We start from the raw sequence: 17,970 nt of genomic DNA, 5'->3' as shown, positions 1-17,970 counted from the left end.
AGCTTGTTGCCATAAGTTCGTAGGAGGATCCCATGAGTCTAGAGATCCCATACAGATAGGGGACTAGACACAGACGGGTAAACATTCAGCAGACCTTCTAGATATCTGGAAACCAAAAGGGTGACAGAAAACAGAAAATCTATCTATTGCTGGTTGTAGTGAGATATGGAAGCCAAGTGGACTTTCTCAGAACTAACTGAAAGCCACATGATTGCAGGTGCAACAGATAGTCCAGTACATATCTAAATTCTGTTTGATGGGGCAATAAATGTTGTGATTATGCCCAAGTCATAAACCTACACCGAAACTTTGCTGCATAAGTGGATGCCTTCTGGCCATATAAATCCAGTCTCTTGAACTGCTTGTCTTTGGGAGTGGCTTTAGGATGGGAGTGTCAAGAGCATGACCACCAAGGAATTGGGAACCGGTTGGGTGAAAAAGTAATTGAAGTTCGGCTGAGGGACTTGACAACATTTGTCCATCCATTCGACTTGGTATAGCGGTGAGGTTCTGCAAGGTGGTTTTTGCCAACTCCAACAAGGCTTCATTGTTGGAGGCAGGGGTTTGTAAAATATTAAGGAGAGGCCTGTGTGTATTTTCTTGCCACAAGCTCGGCATACACTCCTAAGGAAATGGCCACTCTTTTCATCAGGTTCTCCCTTTGCCTCCAGAGACTTCCAGTGTTAATTGATTTAACCTCTCAATACCTCTCTTAAGAAGGGAAGTAAAATTATCCTCATTATACAATTGGGGAATTGAAGCACAGAGATTAAGTGTCTTGTGCATAGTCACACAGGAACTCTGGCCAAACCAGGAAGTGAACCCGGATCTCTAAATCCCAGTCCAGTGTGTTAACTACAAAAGCATCCTTCTGGTGCTTTTAAAAAAGGTATTTAATTATTACTGCAAATGTATGGATTTTTTGAAGGGTGGGCAGTGCTCAAGGTTGAATTGCAGAAGGGATTGTTGGAGTAAGGGGTGTGGATTAAGTGAGAGGATAGCGGAGTGGGGGGAAGTTGGAAGGGTGAGGGGAAATAAAGCAGAGGGGGTGTAAGAAGGATAATAGACATGGAGAATCAGGCTGGATAGCTAAAGGGCTGCAGTGGTAGGAAAGGGGCAGAATGAGGGAGAAACAGCGAACAATGGCAGTAGAGGTAAATGAGGGGAAAGAAGTCCCCAGGCCAAGCGTCAGGGTTGATAGAATGGTAGTAGAAGACTGAGAAGGCTCCTGCTGACTGATCCTGTTTTTCATTTGGAGAGGATATAGGAGGGTGATCCAGAGGGTCTGTCTGGGTGTAGTACTGCTAGGGTGGCTGGAGGGCCTTGACTTATCCCCTACACTTTCAGCTGCAGATGGTTGCTTCAGTGAAGAGGCTTGGGTTTTCTATTGTCCATTCCCTGTGAGATCTCTCCAGCTTCTGCTGTATCCCATGCAGTGTAGATAGGGGGTGGTGTCCTGTGTGGGTCTCTCTGGGTATGGTGGGGTCATGGAAGCTTGTGAGTTACCCACTGTGCTCTCTGTTGGGGCTCGTGCTGGCTGCTTTGGCAAAAGAGTATTATATAGACTCACATACCGAGAGAACATTTCAAGGTAGACATACTTGAAAAAGAAGAGTTTTTTTTTCTGAAGCAAAAATTATGAGTTTACAAATGTAAAAGAATTAGCTCACAAACAAAACAGCAGAAAATGTGTGTTTACCAGTAATCAAAAACCCCCTAGGAGTACAGGATCTTCAGAAATTATTTTCAGAGACTTGAAAAAAGTTTCTGTGAAATTGGCAACAATACAGGGATGTGAATATGTACAAAATATAAATAAGACTGCTGTGACGAAACTAAAATTGTAAACTTGATTTAATGCTGGAAGATGAATTGCTAAAATTTGAACTTACAATACTAAAGGAGAAAAAAAACCTTCGGGTTTATTTTACACAGTGAGGTAATGTGCTCTATGGAGGTGTGTTTCTAAAGCTCACTAACATGTTGCCCATTAAATGGTTCATATAGACCCTGCTGGTGCTCTTTAATGTAGTGCTGTTTGAAGCAGAACTGCATTAAAGCACATTAGGGAACCTTTAGTGCACACCAGCAGGGTCTACGTGGACCAATTAATACATAACACATTAGTGCTTTGTAGAAATCTCGCTCCCGTTACTCCACTGTGTATACAAGCCCTTAGAAGCATTAGAAGAAAGCTATCCAAGTAGAGAAACAAATACATTCATTCATGTTTTGCCAGGCCAATTTGAAACTGACTTTGGAGAAACTGGAACCAAAGCTAATAAATACCAGAACAATCAAAATACACAAAACTAGGTAAGGCTATAGGGGCACAGAGTCAAGGAGAGATCAATAACCTTGAAAACACAAAAAAACCCTCTACCTAAATCTTTCCAGAGTCAGAGTGTTACTGCAGAGCAGTAACAAGAAATCCTCCATGTGCAGAGGAGACAAGTTAGGGTGATTCTAATATGCATTTCATAATCCCCAGCTAACTTGAACCCTGGCTAGCTGACGCTTTCTGTTATGAAAGCCATTTATGTCCCATGGGGTTAACTGTAGTTTCCAGTGCAGCTTAGGTCCCACAATCTAGAGCACAGTTAAGCAGCTGGCTGGCTTCCCCAAGGTCAGCCAGCTGAAAAGGAGAGCGGAGCTGCCTGCTGGCTGGCTTCCCCAAGGCCAGCTGGCTGAAGAGGAAAGTGCAATCAGGCAAGCGAGGTTGCAGTTAGCTCCTCCAATTTAACTGAATCTGATTGTCTAAAGTTTTTTGATGTTTCCTGGAACGTTTAGATAATCAGGATTCTATCATGTTTATTCAGGGCCAGATCATGCCCTTGCTTCATGCTTACACAGGTGAGTGGATATAAGGAGCCCTCTTACTCCTCCATGCTTGCTTTTTCTATTGTGGGGTGAGCAGAGGCTCCTGGGGTGCTGCTCCCCTGTTCTGTGAAGGTTGCTTTGAGTGAGTGGAGTGAAGGCTTCACACATTTTCCTCCACCTCCCTTTACTCAATGCATAGGCCAACATAGCTGAGCTAGTGTGTATGGGAGATAAGATATACCAGGAAGGGTGCTGGTGCTGTTTACTTTCCCTGTGGAGTTAGGGAGGAAGTGGAGACTCAATTTTGACATAATTTGTTCTCTGCTCTGCTCAGCAAGATTACAATCTAACCTCAAGGCTTCCTTGCATCCCTTTTTGGTATTAAAGATCTCTTGGAAGATGTCTTTGACTTGTCCAAATCAAAAATAAAAGCACACTTTAGAGAGACATAGGCAGGGGTGCTCTATAAATATATCAATAACTTCCTGTTGCTCAGACTCCAACTAGGATCGTGGAAAGTCAGTCCACCAGTCATGCCAGAAAAGATAATGTGTTCTGGCTCCTGGAGTAAGCATATAGTGAAAATAAATGCCAGCACCACAGGCTGGTACAGAAGAGAAGCTATATTCTAGGTAGCAAAATGAGTATAATGAAGAAGAGGGTTGGCCCTACTGAACAGAAGGAGATTAAAAACAAAAATCAGTAATGCAGTCGAATAGTCTGGTGGATGCTGCACTGTATGAAGTAACAGCTACTGAAAGAGGTGTCAGAATGTTAACTCATTCTCAGTGATCTGATTGGCTGAGCATGCATACACAGGTCCTCTTATAATGGATTCTTATGGCAATTTTTTTTGATGCAGAAATGGTTTTCCCCCACCCCACCCCCCGATGAAAGTAGGATAATAGCAACCTAATCTGCGCTGAACAATGTCTATTAAATCTCAAATTCACCGGTCTAAAGTTTATCATCTACAGCAGTGGTTCTCAAAGCCGATCTGCCGCTTGTTCAGCGAAAACCCCTGGCGGGCTGGACTGATTTGTTTACCTGCAGTGTCTGCAGGTTCGGCCGATTGCGGCTCCCAGTGGCTGCGGTTTGCCGCTCCAGGCCAATGGGGGCTGCAGGATCGGCGCGGGGCAAGAGATGTGCTGGCCGCCTTTCCCGCAGCCCCCATTGGCCTGGAGCAGCAAACCGCGGCCAGTGGGAGTCGTGATCGGCTGAACCTGCGGACACGGCAGGTAAACAAACTGGTCCGGCCCACCAGGGGCTTTCCCTGAACACGTGGCGGACTGGCTTTGAGAACCACTGATCTACAGTACATGTGAAGAAATGAACCTGATCAGGCATAACAATATCTAATTTTTTTAAAAAGGGTGCTTTTGACACCCTCTGCACAAGACATTTTCCATTGGCAAAGAAATTCTTACCTACGTAGCACCAAGATGAAATGTGTATCCCAGTCAGACACAGTATCCAAGAAAAACTAGTTGAAAACCGACTCTCTGGGTCTTTGACTACACTGGGGAGATGTATCATGTTAGAAAACCATCAACTAATGCATTTTAACTAAAATGCTAATTAAACCTGATTTTGCCCCTTATATGGGTAAGGATAGTTGTGTTTAAAAATATGTAGCAGGTCATGCTTAACCCAGGGGGAGACCTGTCAGGGTGGTCACTGGGTGACTCAGTGAGGCAGAGGTGGAGCTCGTTTGGGCAGGTGCAGGTGGATGCTGGTGTAGGGCCAGCTGGAAGCCTGAGGCAGGAGCCATGCAGGCTGGAAGCCCAAGCCGTCTGTAACACCACAAGGCAGAGGGAGAGTTCCCAGCCAAGTGGTGACGTTGCACAGGCTGGCTGACTGCTCTTTCTGTGGGATAAATAGCTGTCCACAGGGTTCATCTGACTTGGTCCTGGCTTGTGTGTTGGCTGTTGCAGCATGCCTGAGGGATGAGTCATTGCAGGCTCTGGCTGAGGGATTACCTTGTAAGACCCAGGTGTTAACCATGACCAGTTAACATGTTTTTAAACACAAACTGTGCCTGTGTACAGTTGGTACTAAGTAGTGTTTTACATCATGTTAATTAGAATATGTGTTATGATTTGTTGTCTTAGTGGAGACATGGTCTAAATGTGCACATAGGTAGTACATTGATACATCATAAACCCTGAGGAGTATCTTTGCAACTCATTGCATGGCTCCATAGAGCAGGCTTTGTCTATCATGGGTATCCAAACCTGATGTTGGACTAGCTAGATAGTAGCTCATAATTATTTTCCAATGAGAGGTCAGTGACATAGATATGACATATGTGTGACATAACTGGGTCTTAAATTGTAGACTGAAAGTAGGGGAAAAACACTGGGAAATTTATTTATTTGGTTAACTTCCCTGAAAATTAGAAGAAATTGGCATCTTTTAAGAACAGGAGTGAATATTTGACAAATAACTCCGAGAGTACAGGGCTGGAATGTAACCCATCTAGAGCCATTCCCCAGGGAAATAAGATATCCAATAAAGACTTTCCATGGGCTAACTAAGAAACGCAGCAATTCACACACCAAACAGGAATTCATAAGAAAAATCCCAGCAAAATTACCACTTCTCAACACTGGAGAAATATCAAAAAGGGATTCAGGTGGTAACAAGTAGAGTGCAAGATGCACAGCTGAAAGATATTGGAAAGAGCCCTCCTATTTGCATGAAGACTAGGGACAAGACCCCTGAAATATTGTATATGACACACACTTACACAGTACTCACTTAAGTACTAGAACTGTTTGAATATTGTTACATCTTTATTAGTATTGTAAGGCACATTGGGAACCAATAGTGGTAAAAGAACTATGTAGCTGTAAGTAGTGATTATAACTGTTTACAATTTCTGATTGAATGAGTTGGTGATATTATTCCAGTCTAGCCCATAGATGTCCTCATTGCAAAATTATTGCCACAAAGTAGTACCTTTGTTGCTAGGCTCCTCAGGGAGGCAAAGATTGAAAGGACATGAAGGCTTAACTACCTTTTCGTTCCCGAGAGGTGGTTTCTCAGTAATGGGCTGAGAAACATTCGTGTGGGAAAGATTTCCTTTTTACTGTTGCCCATGCTGGTGTTCCTATGTGGATAAATCCTTGGACTAAAGTCGTCTGTTGTTTTTTCACCACTTGTTATAAACACTAAATTCACTCCGAAGAGAAAAATAATCATTGTGGGTCCTAATGTATACATGCCTAACTGCAGCACATTATTTGAGCAGTAGGCTACAAACTGCTTCTCAAGTACTGTGAATAATATGTAATTTTAAGGCATTTACCACCACAATGCACAGTGCTCAATTCAGCAACGTACTTAAGCATGTCTAACTTAAACAGGAATAGTCCCATTGAAGACAATTTACGCCCACTTTAAGGTCCCTTTGCACTGCTAACAGTGTAACAGTGCATTAGTGTAAATGAGACTCGAATACCACAGGACACCATCTGCTGTTCATTCCACCCTTTCCTTGAGAGTCTGGTTTTCCAGGCATAAATATCTAAAGGAAAAACCAATGTAAAACTTGCAGTGTGATGGATGTAAAGTTTGTCATTCTCAATGTTGGGAGTACCTGTTGGGAATTACCAGCCCTAGAGGGACAAGTATCCAGTCAAGGGATGGAAGAAGGGCTACTAATTCATCAGTTCTCTTCCTAAAGTTAAATGTGCAGACATTTAAAAAATATTATCTGTGAGGGCTTGGAGGTGGCATTGTCTGTTATCAGTTGTATCTGTTTTTTTGACTTCCATGATTCAGCATGGAGAGAAATGGTCTCAAGGATAGATGTTTGCAGGCACCCATGGGTATAGCAAAAGGCTGAAATATGACGGAGAGTTTATTTTGAGGGGTTGGGTGGCGAAAGGAGGTTAGACTTGTAAAAGCAAACTAAGGTTGCTGTGGATGGGCCAACTATGATTAGGCAGATGGCGTGCTGTGACCACTACTTATTGTTCTGTATTTAATTTGTCTCATTGTTACCTGGTGCTTCCCCTACCTGGTGGTGGTTTGTGCTTGTTATCACTCATTTCATATTTAGATTGTAAGCTCACTGAGGCAGGGGCCATTTCTTTGTGATGTATTTGTACAGTGCCTAGCACAATGGGGTTCTGCTTCCTGATTAGGGCACCTATGTACTACATAATATAAATAAGAATGGGTAATTAGGCAATCAGCTGATTATGGCTGGCTCTGTGTAACAAGAAATAGGGCAACAAGCAGTTTGAAGTTTACTAGGATTTAATCCTGTTCAGAACCTCTGGACAGAGATTCCGATAGTTAGTAACCCCAGTCCTCCTGGTGTTGTGTATATATAAGTCAATGAATGCCTTATCTTGTGACTACAGCACAGAAGGTGGAGTCAGGAATTCTGGGTTCTCGTCACAGACTATCTGTGGCAAAACTGAGGCCTCAGGAAAGTAATTTAACCTTTGTTTCAGTTGATGGATATCAGTTGATGGATTCTTCATGGATGGAGTGGTGTTTACAGATATCAGTGAACTAACCCAAAGTCTTTTGAGACGCACAAAGTGCTAGGATTGTGAATAATAGAAAAATGTAAGATATATACTGGTCCCCCGGTGTTTAGCTGATAAAACAATAGTGATTCCCTTTCTTAAGTGTGGATATTAGCAGTCACCTTGCTCCCAGGGAGCTGGTCCTTTGCTTCAGGTATTATAAAGAATAAAAGCAAGTCCCAAATTTGTCTAGGTTGTCAGATTGGTGAGCCCTGAGTCTGCTCTCCAAGTCAGTGGTCTGCATTTCCCCACTGGAAGCCAATCAGTTCAATATTGTCTCTGCTTTCAACTTACTTCTTAGTGACCTTAAGCTGAAAGCCCTTCCCTTCATGCTTGGAAGTTCAGGCAGTTTCTCCTGGGCAGGACAGTTGTCTTCTCTTATCACAATGATGGATTACTGTTCTCACCCTGTGGAGTGTTGTATTGGGACGTCCCATCTCTGCCATCCTTTGTTTCCCAGACTGTGTCATCCAGCTGTCCACCTCCATAGATTTTTAGCCATTTGGTTTTTGTGCGACTTTTCACCTTTCTCTTTAGAAAATAACTGGTCGTAAAAGGCAGTAGGGGCTGCCATAGCTTCTCAATAGAAGTGGCAAAGACCACCCTCCCCTTTGGATGGTCATCCGGTTTAGAATGCTGTTAAGAAAATACCCGGCAGTCATGTCCTAAGATCTAAGGGCCACAAGCTGGGAATCTGTTCCAATAACATACTTGTAAATCTTGGTCTCAGAAGGTAATGATTTTCTTTACTTGCATCACAGAGGTGTGTTTGACCTCAGAATTTGGAGAATGATTTGTGAACTTCTGAAGGTGATGAATGCAAAGTATTATTATTATTATTATTTTATTAGAAGAAGAAAAAAGATCCCCCTTTACATATAGTTATGTGCACAATCTTTGCTGAACAAAGGAATAGTTGTTTCAGTTTCTCTGATTTTTTTTTTTTTAATTTTATATGGGTTCTTCCATTTTTTAAAAAAATCAAACAACCTACTAGGTTAATGTGAAATTGGATCCTTGGAGCAAAAGATACTTACCTTATCATTTTGCTACAGGAACTATTGTCCGGCGTCATCGGATTCCACTTCCATCTCCTAATGAAGATCAGTTTTATACTGTAGATTATTTCAACATCAATACAGAAGTAATCTTTTATGCCCAAAGGTATAAGATTGTAGATTGTGATCAATTCACAAAAAATTTTTTGAGGAAGCTGGGAGTCCGATTAAATCCTCCAGCATATCATCCAGAAGATCCATACACGAGAGATCGACAAAAGGTAAGGCAAGACAGTGATGGTGAAAATCTAATTTTACAAACAAAAAAGCCTCTGTGAGTTCATATGCAAAGAACATTTTCCCAGCAGATTAAAAATGTGTCCAAGTAACTATTTTAATATATGTTAATTAAATTTGGAATTAGTACCAAAAAATAAAGCAGAAAACACAACACCCATTTGGTATACTTTGACTCACTATCACAGGCAATAGCACATAATATAGTCCCAGACAAGTCCATTTTCCTGTTGCTGTGCACATCTACTCTGAAGCAGAGGGGAAGCATTTGGGGAATAGCTAGCATGAGAAAGTCTTATGATAAAAGCAATATCTGTTGGGTGTATTTCCTTGATAAAACAGTTCTTATCTGTTACTAAAAATTGTAAGAACACAGGAGTGAAATTGTCTTCAATATTTGTTTGCATGTAACTGCACAATATTACATTTAATATCTATATAAAATGAATTACTTCCAGCCCTATATGTTGTGAATCAGAATTATTAGAGACTTAGTAAAAAAGAATGAGATTGTCTCTAATAAATCTGATTCACCACATGTAGGGCTGGAAGTAACTCTTTTAATATAGATATTAACTGTAATACTGTGCTAGCTGTTTCCCAGATGCCTCCCCTCTGCTGCAAAGTAGCAAGAATTCCTCATGGTGGTTTCCCACATAAGAGCTCAAATGGGGAGAATCTAGTAGGTATTGGGGAACTTCTCAAATAGCAAACAGGGGAGAAATCAGATGATCCGAGTAATGTGGACCCTCAGCAATAAACTTTAACATCGTTTTCAGAGTCTGGTTGAATAGTTCAACCAGACCATCCATTGGCGGATGATAGACAGACATATATAGAGTCTTTCGTTTTAGTAGATCACACTTCAGTAGCCAAGACGTAAAGCTGATGCCTTGATCAGTAAAACTCTCCTTAGGTACTCCTTACTCTGTCAAAGATTTTTAGCAGTTCTGCTGTAATAATCTTTGCATTGAGGGCATGCACTGGGATTGCGTCAGGATAGTGGATGGCGTAATCAACTATAACTAATACATGTTTGCACCCAGCTGCACTTTTTTCTAAGGCCCTATGAGTTCCATCCTGAGTCTTTCAAATGGGATGCTTACTATGGGGAGTCAGACCACAGGGGCTTTTGTCATCCTTTAGGTCCTACTTGTTGGCATGTGAGGCAGGAGCCTTTGACTTCTTGGTGAATTCTGAGCCAAAAAAATATGATCCAGAATCCTGACAGGGTCTTCTCATGATTGAGGTAACCCGCAGAGAGGGTGTTGTGAGCCAGTCGCATAACCTCACGCCTATGAGGCCAGGGAATGAGGAGTTGCAACTGAACTTCACCTGTCAGTTGGTCTTTCTCCAACTGGTACAGTTGCTCTGCCTGGAGCTCAAACCAGGGGTACTGCTCTGCTCAGAGGCGGATTTACAGTGAAACACAAGGTGCCCTGCCACGGGGCCCCCCAACAACAGGGCCCCGCAGAGCCAGGCAGTTGCAGGGGCAGAAGCTTGGTCCTGCCAGCTCCTGGGGCGGCTCCTGCAGACTCCGCACCCACCGGCAGTCAAGGTCCCCCCCCCACCTCTTCCCCCAAGTGTGCTGCGTTCCTGCCTCTCCCTCTCCCTCCCAGCACTTCCCCCGCTGCCAAACAGCTGTTTGCAGGCGCTCAGGTTGCTCTGGGAGGGATGGGGAGGAGCAGGGCTGCAGCGCGCTCAGGGGAGGAGGCGGAGAAGAGGCGGGGGCAGGGCCTTGGAGAAGGGGGTGGAATCAGGGCAGAGTGGAGCAAAGGCAGGACCCCCACACTCCCCTTACACGTACACCCTCCCCAGCCCCCTGCCATGAACTGCTCAGGGCAGGGGGCTGGGAGCTCCTCCATGACCCCAGCTCTGACTCCTGCACTCCCCTCACACAGCCCCAGCCCTTCCTGACTCCTGCACGCCCCCACATCCACACCCCTACCCTGAGCACCAAATGGGAGATCCTGCACCCCCACCCCCACATTCCCACCTGCACCCATTGCACCAAATGGGAGCTGCCCCAGGTAAGTGCTCCACACCCCAACCTCCTGCCCCAACCCTGAGCCCCCTCCTGCATCCTAACTTCTGGCCGGATCCTACACCCCAGCCCACTCCTGCACCCTAACTTCCTCCCAGACCCTGAACCCCAGCCCTGTACTCCTGTACCCCCCACACCTTCACACCCCCTGCCTACCTTGACCCCTGCACCCCGCACACCAAAAGGAAGCTGCCCCAGGTAAGCGTACCACTCTCCAGCCCCCTGCCCTGAGCCCCTTCCTGCACCCTAACTCCTGGACAGACCTGCACCCCAACCCTCAGCCTGCTCCTGCACCCTATCTCCCTCCCAGACCCTGCACCCCCAGCCCTGAGCCCCCTCCCTCACTCTAAGTCCTGGCCAGACCCTGTACCCCAATGTTTTTTTACATTTTTTTTTTATCAAGCGCTCTTATCCAAAGCGCTTTACAATCGTTAGCTAACTGTACAAACAATATTGGGAAAGATCATTAAGTGGTCTGCCAAGACCCTCAGTGATTTTCAAGTGGTCGGTGGAAAAATAAATTAGACTACAAGAACAATCAAGGTACCTCACTTTATTTTCATTTACTTCCTATTACTTATAGGAGGAGGATGAAGAAAAAAAGAATGAAAAACAGGGCAAGGGGGCAATAAGAGAGAATGTTCTTTTTCTTGGCTGGCTCCCAAGGAGGAGCCCCAAAAATGAAGCTGAGCACAGGGCCGCACTTACTCTATCTGCCACTGGCTCTGCTTGTTGAGCAGATCACCTCCCCGTTCACCACTGGCAGTTGGCTGTAAATGGGGTCCTACCAAATTCACGGGCCATTTTGGTCAATTTCACGATCACAGGATTTTAAAAATCTGAAGTTTCATGATTTCAGATATTTAAATCAGAAATTTAATGGTGTTATAACTAAGGCAATGTTTTAGTCATGAGTATTTTTAGTAAAAGTCACGGACAGGTCATGGGCAGTAGATAGAAATTCATGGCCTGTGACCTGTCCGTGACTAAAAATATCCGTGAATAAAATTTGGCAGGGGGGACTGCCCTTGGGCCCCGCGGGTGCTGGGGGAGGGCAGCCCGGCTGCTTTTTTTTGGAGGGGGAGAGGCGCGGTGCATGGCCCAGGATCCCTGCTGGTGTGGGGGGGCGTGGGTGGTAGCGTGCAGCCCAGGGACCCCCCCTGGTGCTGGAGGGAAGATTTGGCTGGGCCATCAGGCTCCCTGACTGGCTCCGCACTTCCCTCCACCAGCAGCAGCCGAGTTTTGGTATGGAAGGGGACAGGGGGTTGGAGCACTGGATGGATGTGAGGCGGCGCTTACCTGGGGGGCTCCCTGGAAGCAGCGACATCCTCCTCACTCAGCTTCTGGACAAAGGCGTGGCCAGGCAGCTCTGTGCACTGCCTCAGCCTGCAGGCACCACCCCTGCAACTCCCATTGCTGCTGGGGGTGTGTGTGCCTGAGCTGCCCCTGAGCCAGGGGCGCCGGCTGCTGCAGAAGTCATGGGGGTCACAAAAAGTCAAGGAATCCGTGACCTCTGTGATAAACTCACAGCCTTAGTCACAGCCTTAGTTCTGACCCAAAAGGAAGTTTTGGGAAGGTCAAAAGTTCGTTGTAGGGGGCTTGCAGTATTGCCACCCTTCCTTCTGCGCTGCTGCTGGTGGTTGCACTGCCCTCAGAGCTGGGTGGCTGGAGAGAGGTGGCTGCTGGCTGGGAGTCCAGCTCTGAAGGCAGCGCCACCACCAGCAGCAGTGCAGAAGTAACGATGGCATGGTAAGGTATTGCTACCCTTACTTTTGTGCTGCTACCTTCAGTGCTGGGTGTCTGGCCAGCAGCCACTGCTCTCTGGCCACCCACCTCTGAAGGCAGCGCAGAAGTAAGGGTGGCAATTTTGCAACCCCCCCACAATCACTTTGTGATTCCTCCCCCAGTGGCCTCCTTTTGGGTTGGGACCCCAGTTTGAGAAACGCTGGTCTTCTCTGTGAAATCTGTATAGTATAGGGTAAAAGTACACAAAAGACCAGATTTCATGCGGGAAACCATATTTGATGGTCCATGATGTGTTTTTCACGGCCGTGAATTTGGTAGGGCCCTAGTCAGAAACCCTCCCTCTGATTCTTGATGAGGTCAAGTCCCTCTAGTTAGGATGTCCCCTTCCTGTTAGGGGGACCAAGATCACTTTGTTGTTTGGGGGCCCTTCTCACTAGGATGGATCCCCCCTATCCAGGGTCCTGCTCCTCGCCTATATCTTCCAGCTTTGCAGAGTTTGAGATCCCATCTCCCAAGGCACCCTCAATTAATCCCTCTGGGGAGGTTTAGACTCCCTCAGTACCTCAGAGAAAAGCTCCCAATCCCACCCCCAGATAGTGGGGCAGGCTAGTGTCAAGACCAGCCCCACTACAAGGGACTCGTGTTTTCCCCTATAGTCAACTGCACGTGTGGATTAGGATAGGATTTAGCGTCTCTATGAATATACTGTAGAAAGATAGACTTCCTGGGTGCCTCAGGGTTTGGGACCAAGTCGTCCTGGACCAGGATCTACCCACACTGGGAATCCATCAGATCCATCATCTCTGTACCATTTATCCAAACAGAGACCATTACTTTAGCTGGTGTTTGCTTCTGGGCACAGCTTTCTGCCTTCCACAGCTGTCCACAACCACACTCCATATAGCGGCACTTGTGATGCCGATGACCTGGGTGCCCACATGAAAAGCAAACTCCCACTGTTGGCTGAGTGGGCACTGGCCCTAAGCCTAATATTTGAGGTAGCCTTTCCTGATATGGCTTGTCTGTTCCCATCCCTTGGCTTTCCTGCAGAGGAGTCCATGGGGCTCCCAGAGACCTTTGTTGAGCTGAGATGCTATGGTTTCCCAACAGGGACAGCCTGGGGCCCCTTAGAGGCTGATGCTTCTGAGATCATACTGCCTGAAGGCCAAAATCCCTGGTGAGTCGAGGGGCTCCCTTGGCGTCAGGCAGGTTCTTGTGTGATGCTGCCAGAGCCACTTCAGCAGCTAGATCATCTTTCATCAGCCAGACAACATCGACTAGGGACTCTGGCTGGTGTTTGAGCACCTAGTGCCTAGTCCGAGCTGGAAGCATGTGGGCAAACTGCTCCACCCATGATGAGCTCAGCCAACTGAACTCCTTTCCAAATCTCTGGCTTTAAATACCTTCAGCATAGGTCTCAATTTCTGGGCAACTATGTAAGGTCAGGCTCCCTGGAGGTATTTCTCCCCATGGAACCTCTGTCAGAAGGTCTTCTCCATGATGTCAGGGTAGTTGAGTGTAGCTGCTTTCACTTGCACGTAGTCTTGGGCACACACTGTGTCCAGCCCCTGATATGTAGCCTATGCTGGTCCTGTCAGGTCAGGTGGCTACTGGGCTGCGGTTGCTACTCACTCAAACATTGCCAGGAAAGCCTCTGGGTCCATCCTCAGGTCTTATCTTAGTGAGTTTCACTGACTGGTGAGGCCTGTGGGCTCTGGAGGGGAAACCCCTGGGAGACCCTGAGCTGCATCAGCCCCTTAATTGTTGACCAGCCTTTGCTGCTGTTCCTGCGGTTGTGCCTCTAGGGCCCAGGCCAGCTGTTGCTGTTGGGCTGCCACTTGGTGTAGGAGTTGCAGCTTCTGCTGCCTATTGCTGCTGCTGCTTCTCTGTCATGCACTTGAGAAGATGCTTGAGATCCATGTTGGCTGACCTACCAACTCAGACCTGTAGAGGTGTAGGGTGTTTGACCATCTGGGTCAATCAGTCTTCACCCTCTCCAGGAGTGGGATAGAGTCCTGCGTTCTTCACCAGTTGTGAAGGGGTTGACTCACTGATGGTGCCTATTTGCGGTGAGGCATGGCATAGCAGCTCTCTCCCCACTGGGTATCTCCTGGTGATGGTTGCTTCTCTGTGGTGATCTGCTTCTTCCTGTGACTTGGTCCTCCAGCGAGGTCACTTCACAGTCTCTTCACTTCTGGGGTGGTCCATGAGCAAAAAACTAAGGCAATTAATGCAAATAAACTGAATTAATAAGAGACAGAGGGGAATGACTCCGTCTCAGTGTGTGTCAGAGTCTGGCCCTCACTTCCCTGAGGGAAGGCTTCAGGCAGTGGTTGTCGGGGAAGCTCCTGCCTTCAGTCAGCCTTTTCCTCAGGAGCTGAGCATTGACGGTCTGTCCTCTTCGCAGGTATGTCCACAAGTGAGCTGCTGTTAAGCTTTTCCTTCAGACTGTGCATGCTTTGCAAGTTTAGTGGGCAGAGCTGCCTGAGCCCAGAGCATCTTTAACCCTTTGTTGTTCCGTGTGGGGTTTGTATACCCAATCACAACATCCTGCTTATGATATTGCTTAGACTGAATGAATACTAATAAACCTATTAGTCCTCATCCTAAGAAAAAGTGCACAACACTTTTTCAAAAGACGAGCCTGGAAACTTGCATTCAGAACTCTGGTAGACACTAAAAAACATGGACTGAATAGAAACATCGGATTTATGGCTTATTACAACAATCTGTAACCCATTAATAACCACCTCCCCAGCTTCCTCCTCCCCCTTCTGCTTCACCTTTAATAGTCCCTTGAAATATGGGTTAACTAGTTGTGCTATACAATCTGTTCCACTTTATATTTAACTATGACACTCAGAATACATTTCCCTGACTTGAAAAAGAGCTCTGTGTAAGCTTGAAAGCTTGTCTCTCTCACCAATAGAAGTTGGTCCAATAAAAGATATTACCTCACCCACCTTGTCTCCCTAACATTTTTAAAGGTAGATTTAATTGGGATCATGGGGGGCTACCAATACTTTGGACAATAGAGTAAAATTCAGAGGGATGTTGATAAATTGGAGAACTGGGCTATAGACAAAATTAAATTCAACGAAGACAAATGTAAGGTGCTACATTTAGGGAATAAAAATCAAATGCATAAATACAGAGTGGGAGATGACTGGCTTGGCAGCAGCATTGCTAAGAAGGATCTGGGAGTTTTGGTGGATCACAACCTCAACATGAGTCAGCAGTGCGACACTGTTGGGGAAAAAAAAGAAAATGCAATTTTAGGTTGCATTAACAGAGGCATAGCATGCAAGTCATGAACGGTGATAGTACCACTCTACTTGGCGCTGGTTAGGTCTCAGCTGGAGTGCTGTGTCCAGTTTTGGTCACCAATGTATAGAAAGGATGTAGAGAAACTGTAAAGGATCCATAGGTGAGCAACAACGATGATCAAAGGGATGGAATGCAAGCCATGTGAGCAAAAGCTAAAGGAACTGGGTATGTTTAGTTTGGAAAAGAGGAGATTCAGAACTGATGTGATAGTAGTCTTCAAGTACTTGAAAGTTTACCATTAAAAAAGATGGAGAAAAGTTGTTCTCTCTTACACAGAGGGCAGGGCAAGAGACAGTGGGTTCAAACTACAGCATAGCAGATTTAGATTAAATTTCAGGAAAAATTTCCTAACTATAAGAACAGTAGGACAATGGAACAGATTGCCTAGGGAGCTTGTGGAAGCGCCTTCACTGAAGGTTTTCAAAGGGACTCTGGATAGGGATAGTCATCTGTCTTGGATGGTTTAGACCCAACAAATCCTGCATCTTGGCAGAGGGTTAGACTAGATCACCCTTACGCTCCCTTCTAACCCTATGATTCTATGGTCCAAGCACAAGTGTGACTGTAGACTCATTTGTTTGGGCACTTGTTTTCTGCAGGGCTTGGGATCCGTCTCCCCACAAATCAGGGAAGAGCAGTGGGAGTAGCAACAAGAGATTTTTTCCCTGGTCACTTTCTTAAGGGCCATGTCTCCTTTTCTTCCTCACCAGTATGGAGAAGAGGAGGCACTGTGCTTTTTTTCTGACCTGCCCCCATTGGGAGTTGTGGTCAGGGGTTTGCAGACAGTTGTTAGGGGTCCAGCCGGCATCCATGGAAGCAGCAATTAGTACAGACCCCACATGTCTGTCTCTCCCTTCCTGTTGTTGAGGCTCCTCTGTGACAGTGCTCAGCAGTGACAATGGAATTTAACACCCCATAAAGATACATGAGACAGCCTGCACATCTTGGAAGCTGTGTCAGGCTGTCTGCAGCCTCAGGCAGACATCTGTGCATTAGTTGTCCTTTGAAGTTTTCAATCTTTTCACCTTTCTACAAGGGCTAGAAAGAAACTTCCTTTATTTTTTTAGTCAAATGAAAATGGAATTTTTGAACTCATCACATGACTTCGGGTATTGGACCTATCCCCTTGTCTTAATCTGACCCTGTAGAATACACATGTGTGAAAACACACCCAAGATGTATTTTCCTAATGTTGATGAGCTCTTAGTTGGTAATGGGTGTCTTTGCCTGATAGCTCTCAGCTTTTATTGCTAAAGGTCAATCCTATTTCTTTTAAGACAATGCAAAATAAACTCACTCAAATGGGGAGAGAGAGAGAAGAATACCAAAGACGACAAAATGCAGCTTCTCTTTTGGTATTTGCAGTTCAGCTACTGAAAAGTCATACACACAGCTGTAGTGTAAATTCCAGCTGATTTTGTGGCTCATATTTTTCTGTGACTAGTCCGTGGAAGACAAATATTTTATTTTACCTTGATTGGGCTGCTCAGGACCACTTTGAACAAGGTGAAGCCTCTCTTGGTTAGCTAAACCAGGCTCTAAATAAGCAGATGGCAAAAAGAGAAAGATATGAAAGAAGCAGGAGGAATAAGGTGGGGATGGAAAATGCTACACAAACAAGGTGCAGTAGGAACGTTAGATTCACATCTCTGTAGTTGCCCAGACACAGCCATGGAAAAAGTAATGACAGGTTTCAGAGTAGCAGCCGTGTTAGTCTGTATCCGCAAAAAGAAAAGGAGGACTTGTGGCACTTTAGAGACTAACAAATTTATTTGAGCGTGAGCTTCAGCTCATGCATCCGATGAAGTGAGCTGTAGCTCACGAAAGCTTATGGTCAAATCAATTTGTTAGTCTCTAAGGTGCCACAAGTACTGCTTTTCTTTTTGCGGAAAAAGTAGTGTTCCCTAGTTCCCTCCTCTTGTTTAGTCTGGTCACAGCACCTTGGAGGTCTAGGGAAAAGAATGCCAAATTGTGTGGTGGAAAATCCCTGCATTCCAGCATTGGGGGATGGTGGTGGCTATGATGGAAGTGCTGGTGCTGCTGGGTGTGACATGGATGTGCAAAGCTTAGGATCATGTTCTAGAAAGTTTTCGAGTTCCCCTTAAGGAGAATAAAATATCCAAAAGTTGTCGCATCTAAATGCTGTAAAGGTCAAAGGATGTGTGTCCACATGTAAGCCATCAAAAATTTGTCT

The 17,970-nt window shown here is 45.5% G+C and overlaps 1 protein-coding gene across 3 annotated transcripts in view; it reads left to right on the top strand.

The window, feature by feature from the left end:
- EFHC2 (EF-hand domain containing 2) overlaps window positions 1–17,970 on the top strand; it is a 118,056-nt gene that overhangs the window by 49,088 nt on the left and 50,998 nt on the right. For all 3 annotated transcript variants that reach the window (XM_038415072.2, XM_038415081.1, XM_038415061.1), the window contains exon 4: window positions 8,420–8,643. In XM_038415072.2, coding sequence (XP_038271000.1) covers window positions 8,420–8,643 — 224 coding nt within the window. The remainder of the gene's footprint in view (window positions 1–8,419; window positions 8,644–17,970) is intronic.

Source organism: Dermochelys coriacea, chromosome 1, assembly GCF_009764565.3.
Source record: "Dermochelys coriacea isolate rDerCor1 chromosome 1, rDerCor1.pri.v4, whole genome shotgun sequence".
NCBI lineage: Eukaryota > Metazoa > Chordata > Testudines > Dermochelyidae > Dermochelys > Dermochelys coriacea.
Note: the sequence above shows the minus strand (reverse complement) of the source record. Positions and strands in the feature narration are given on the sequence as shown.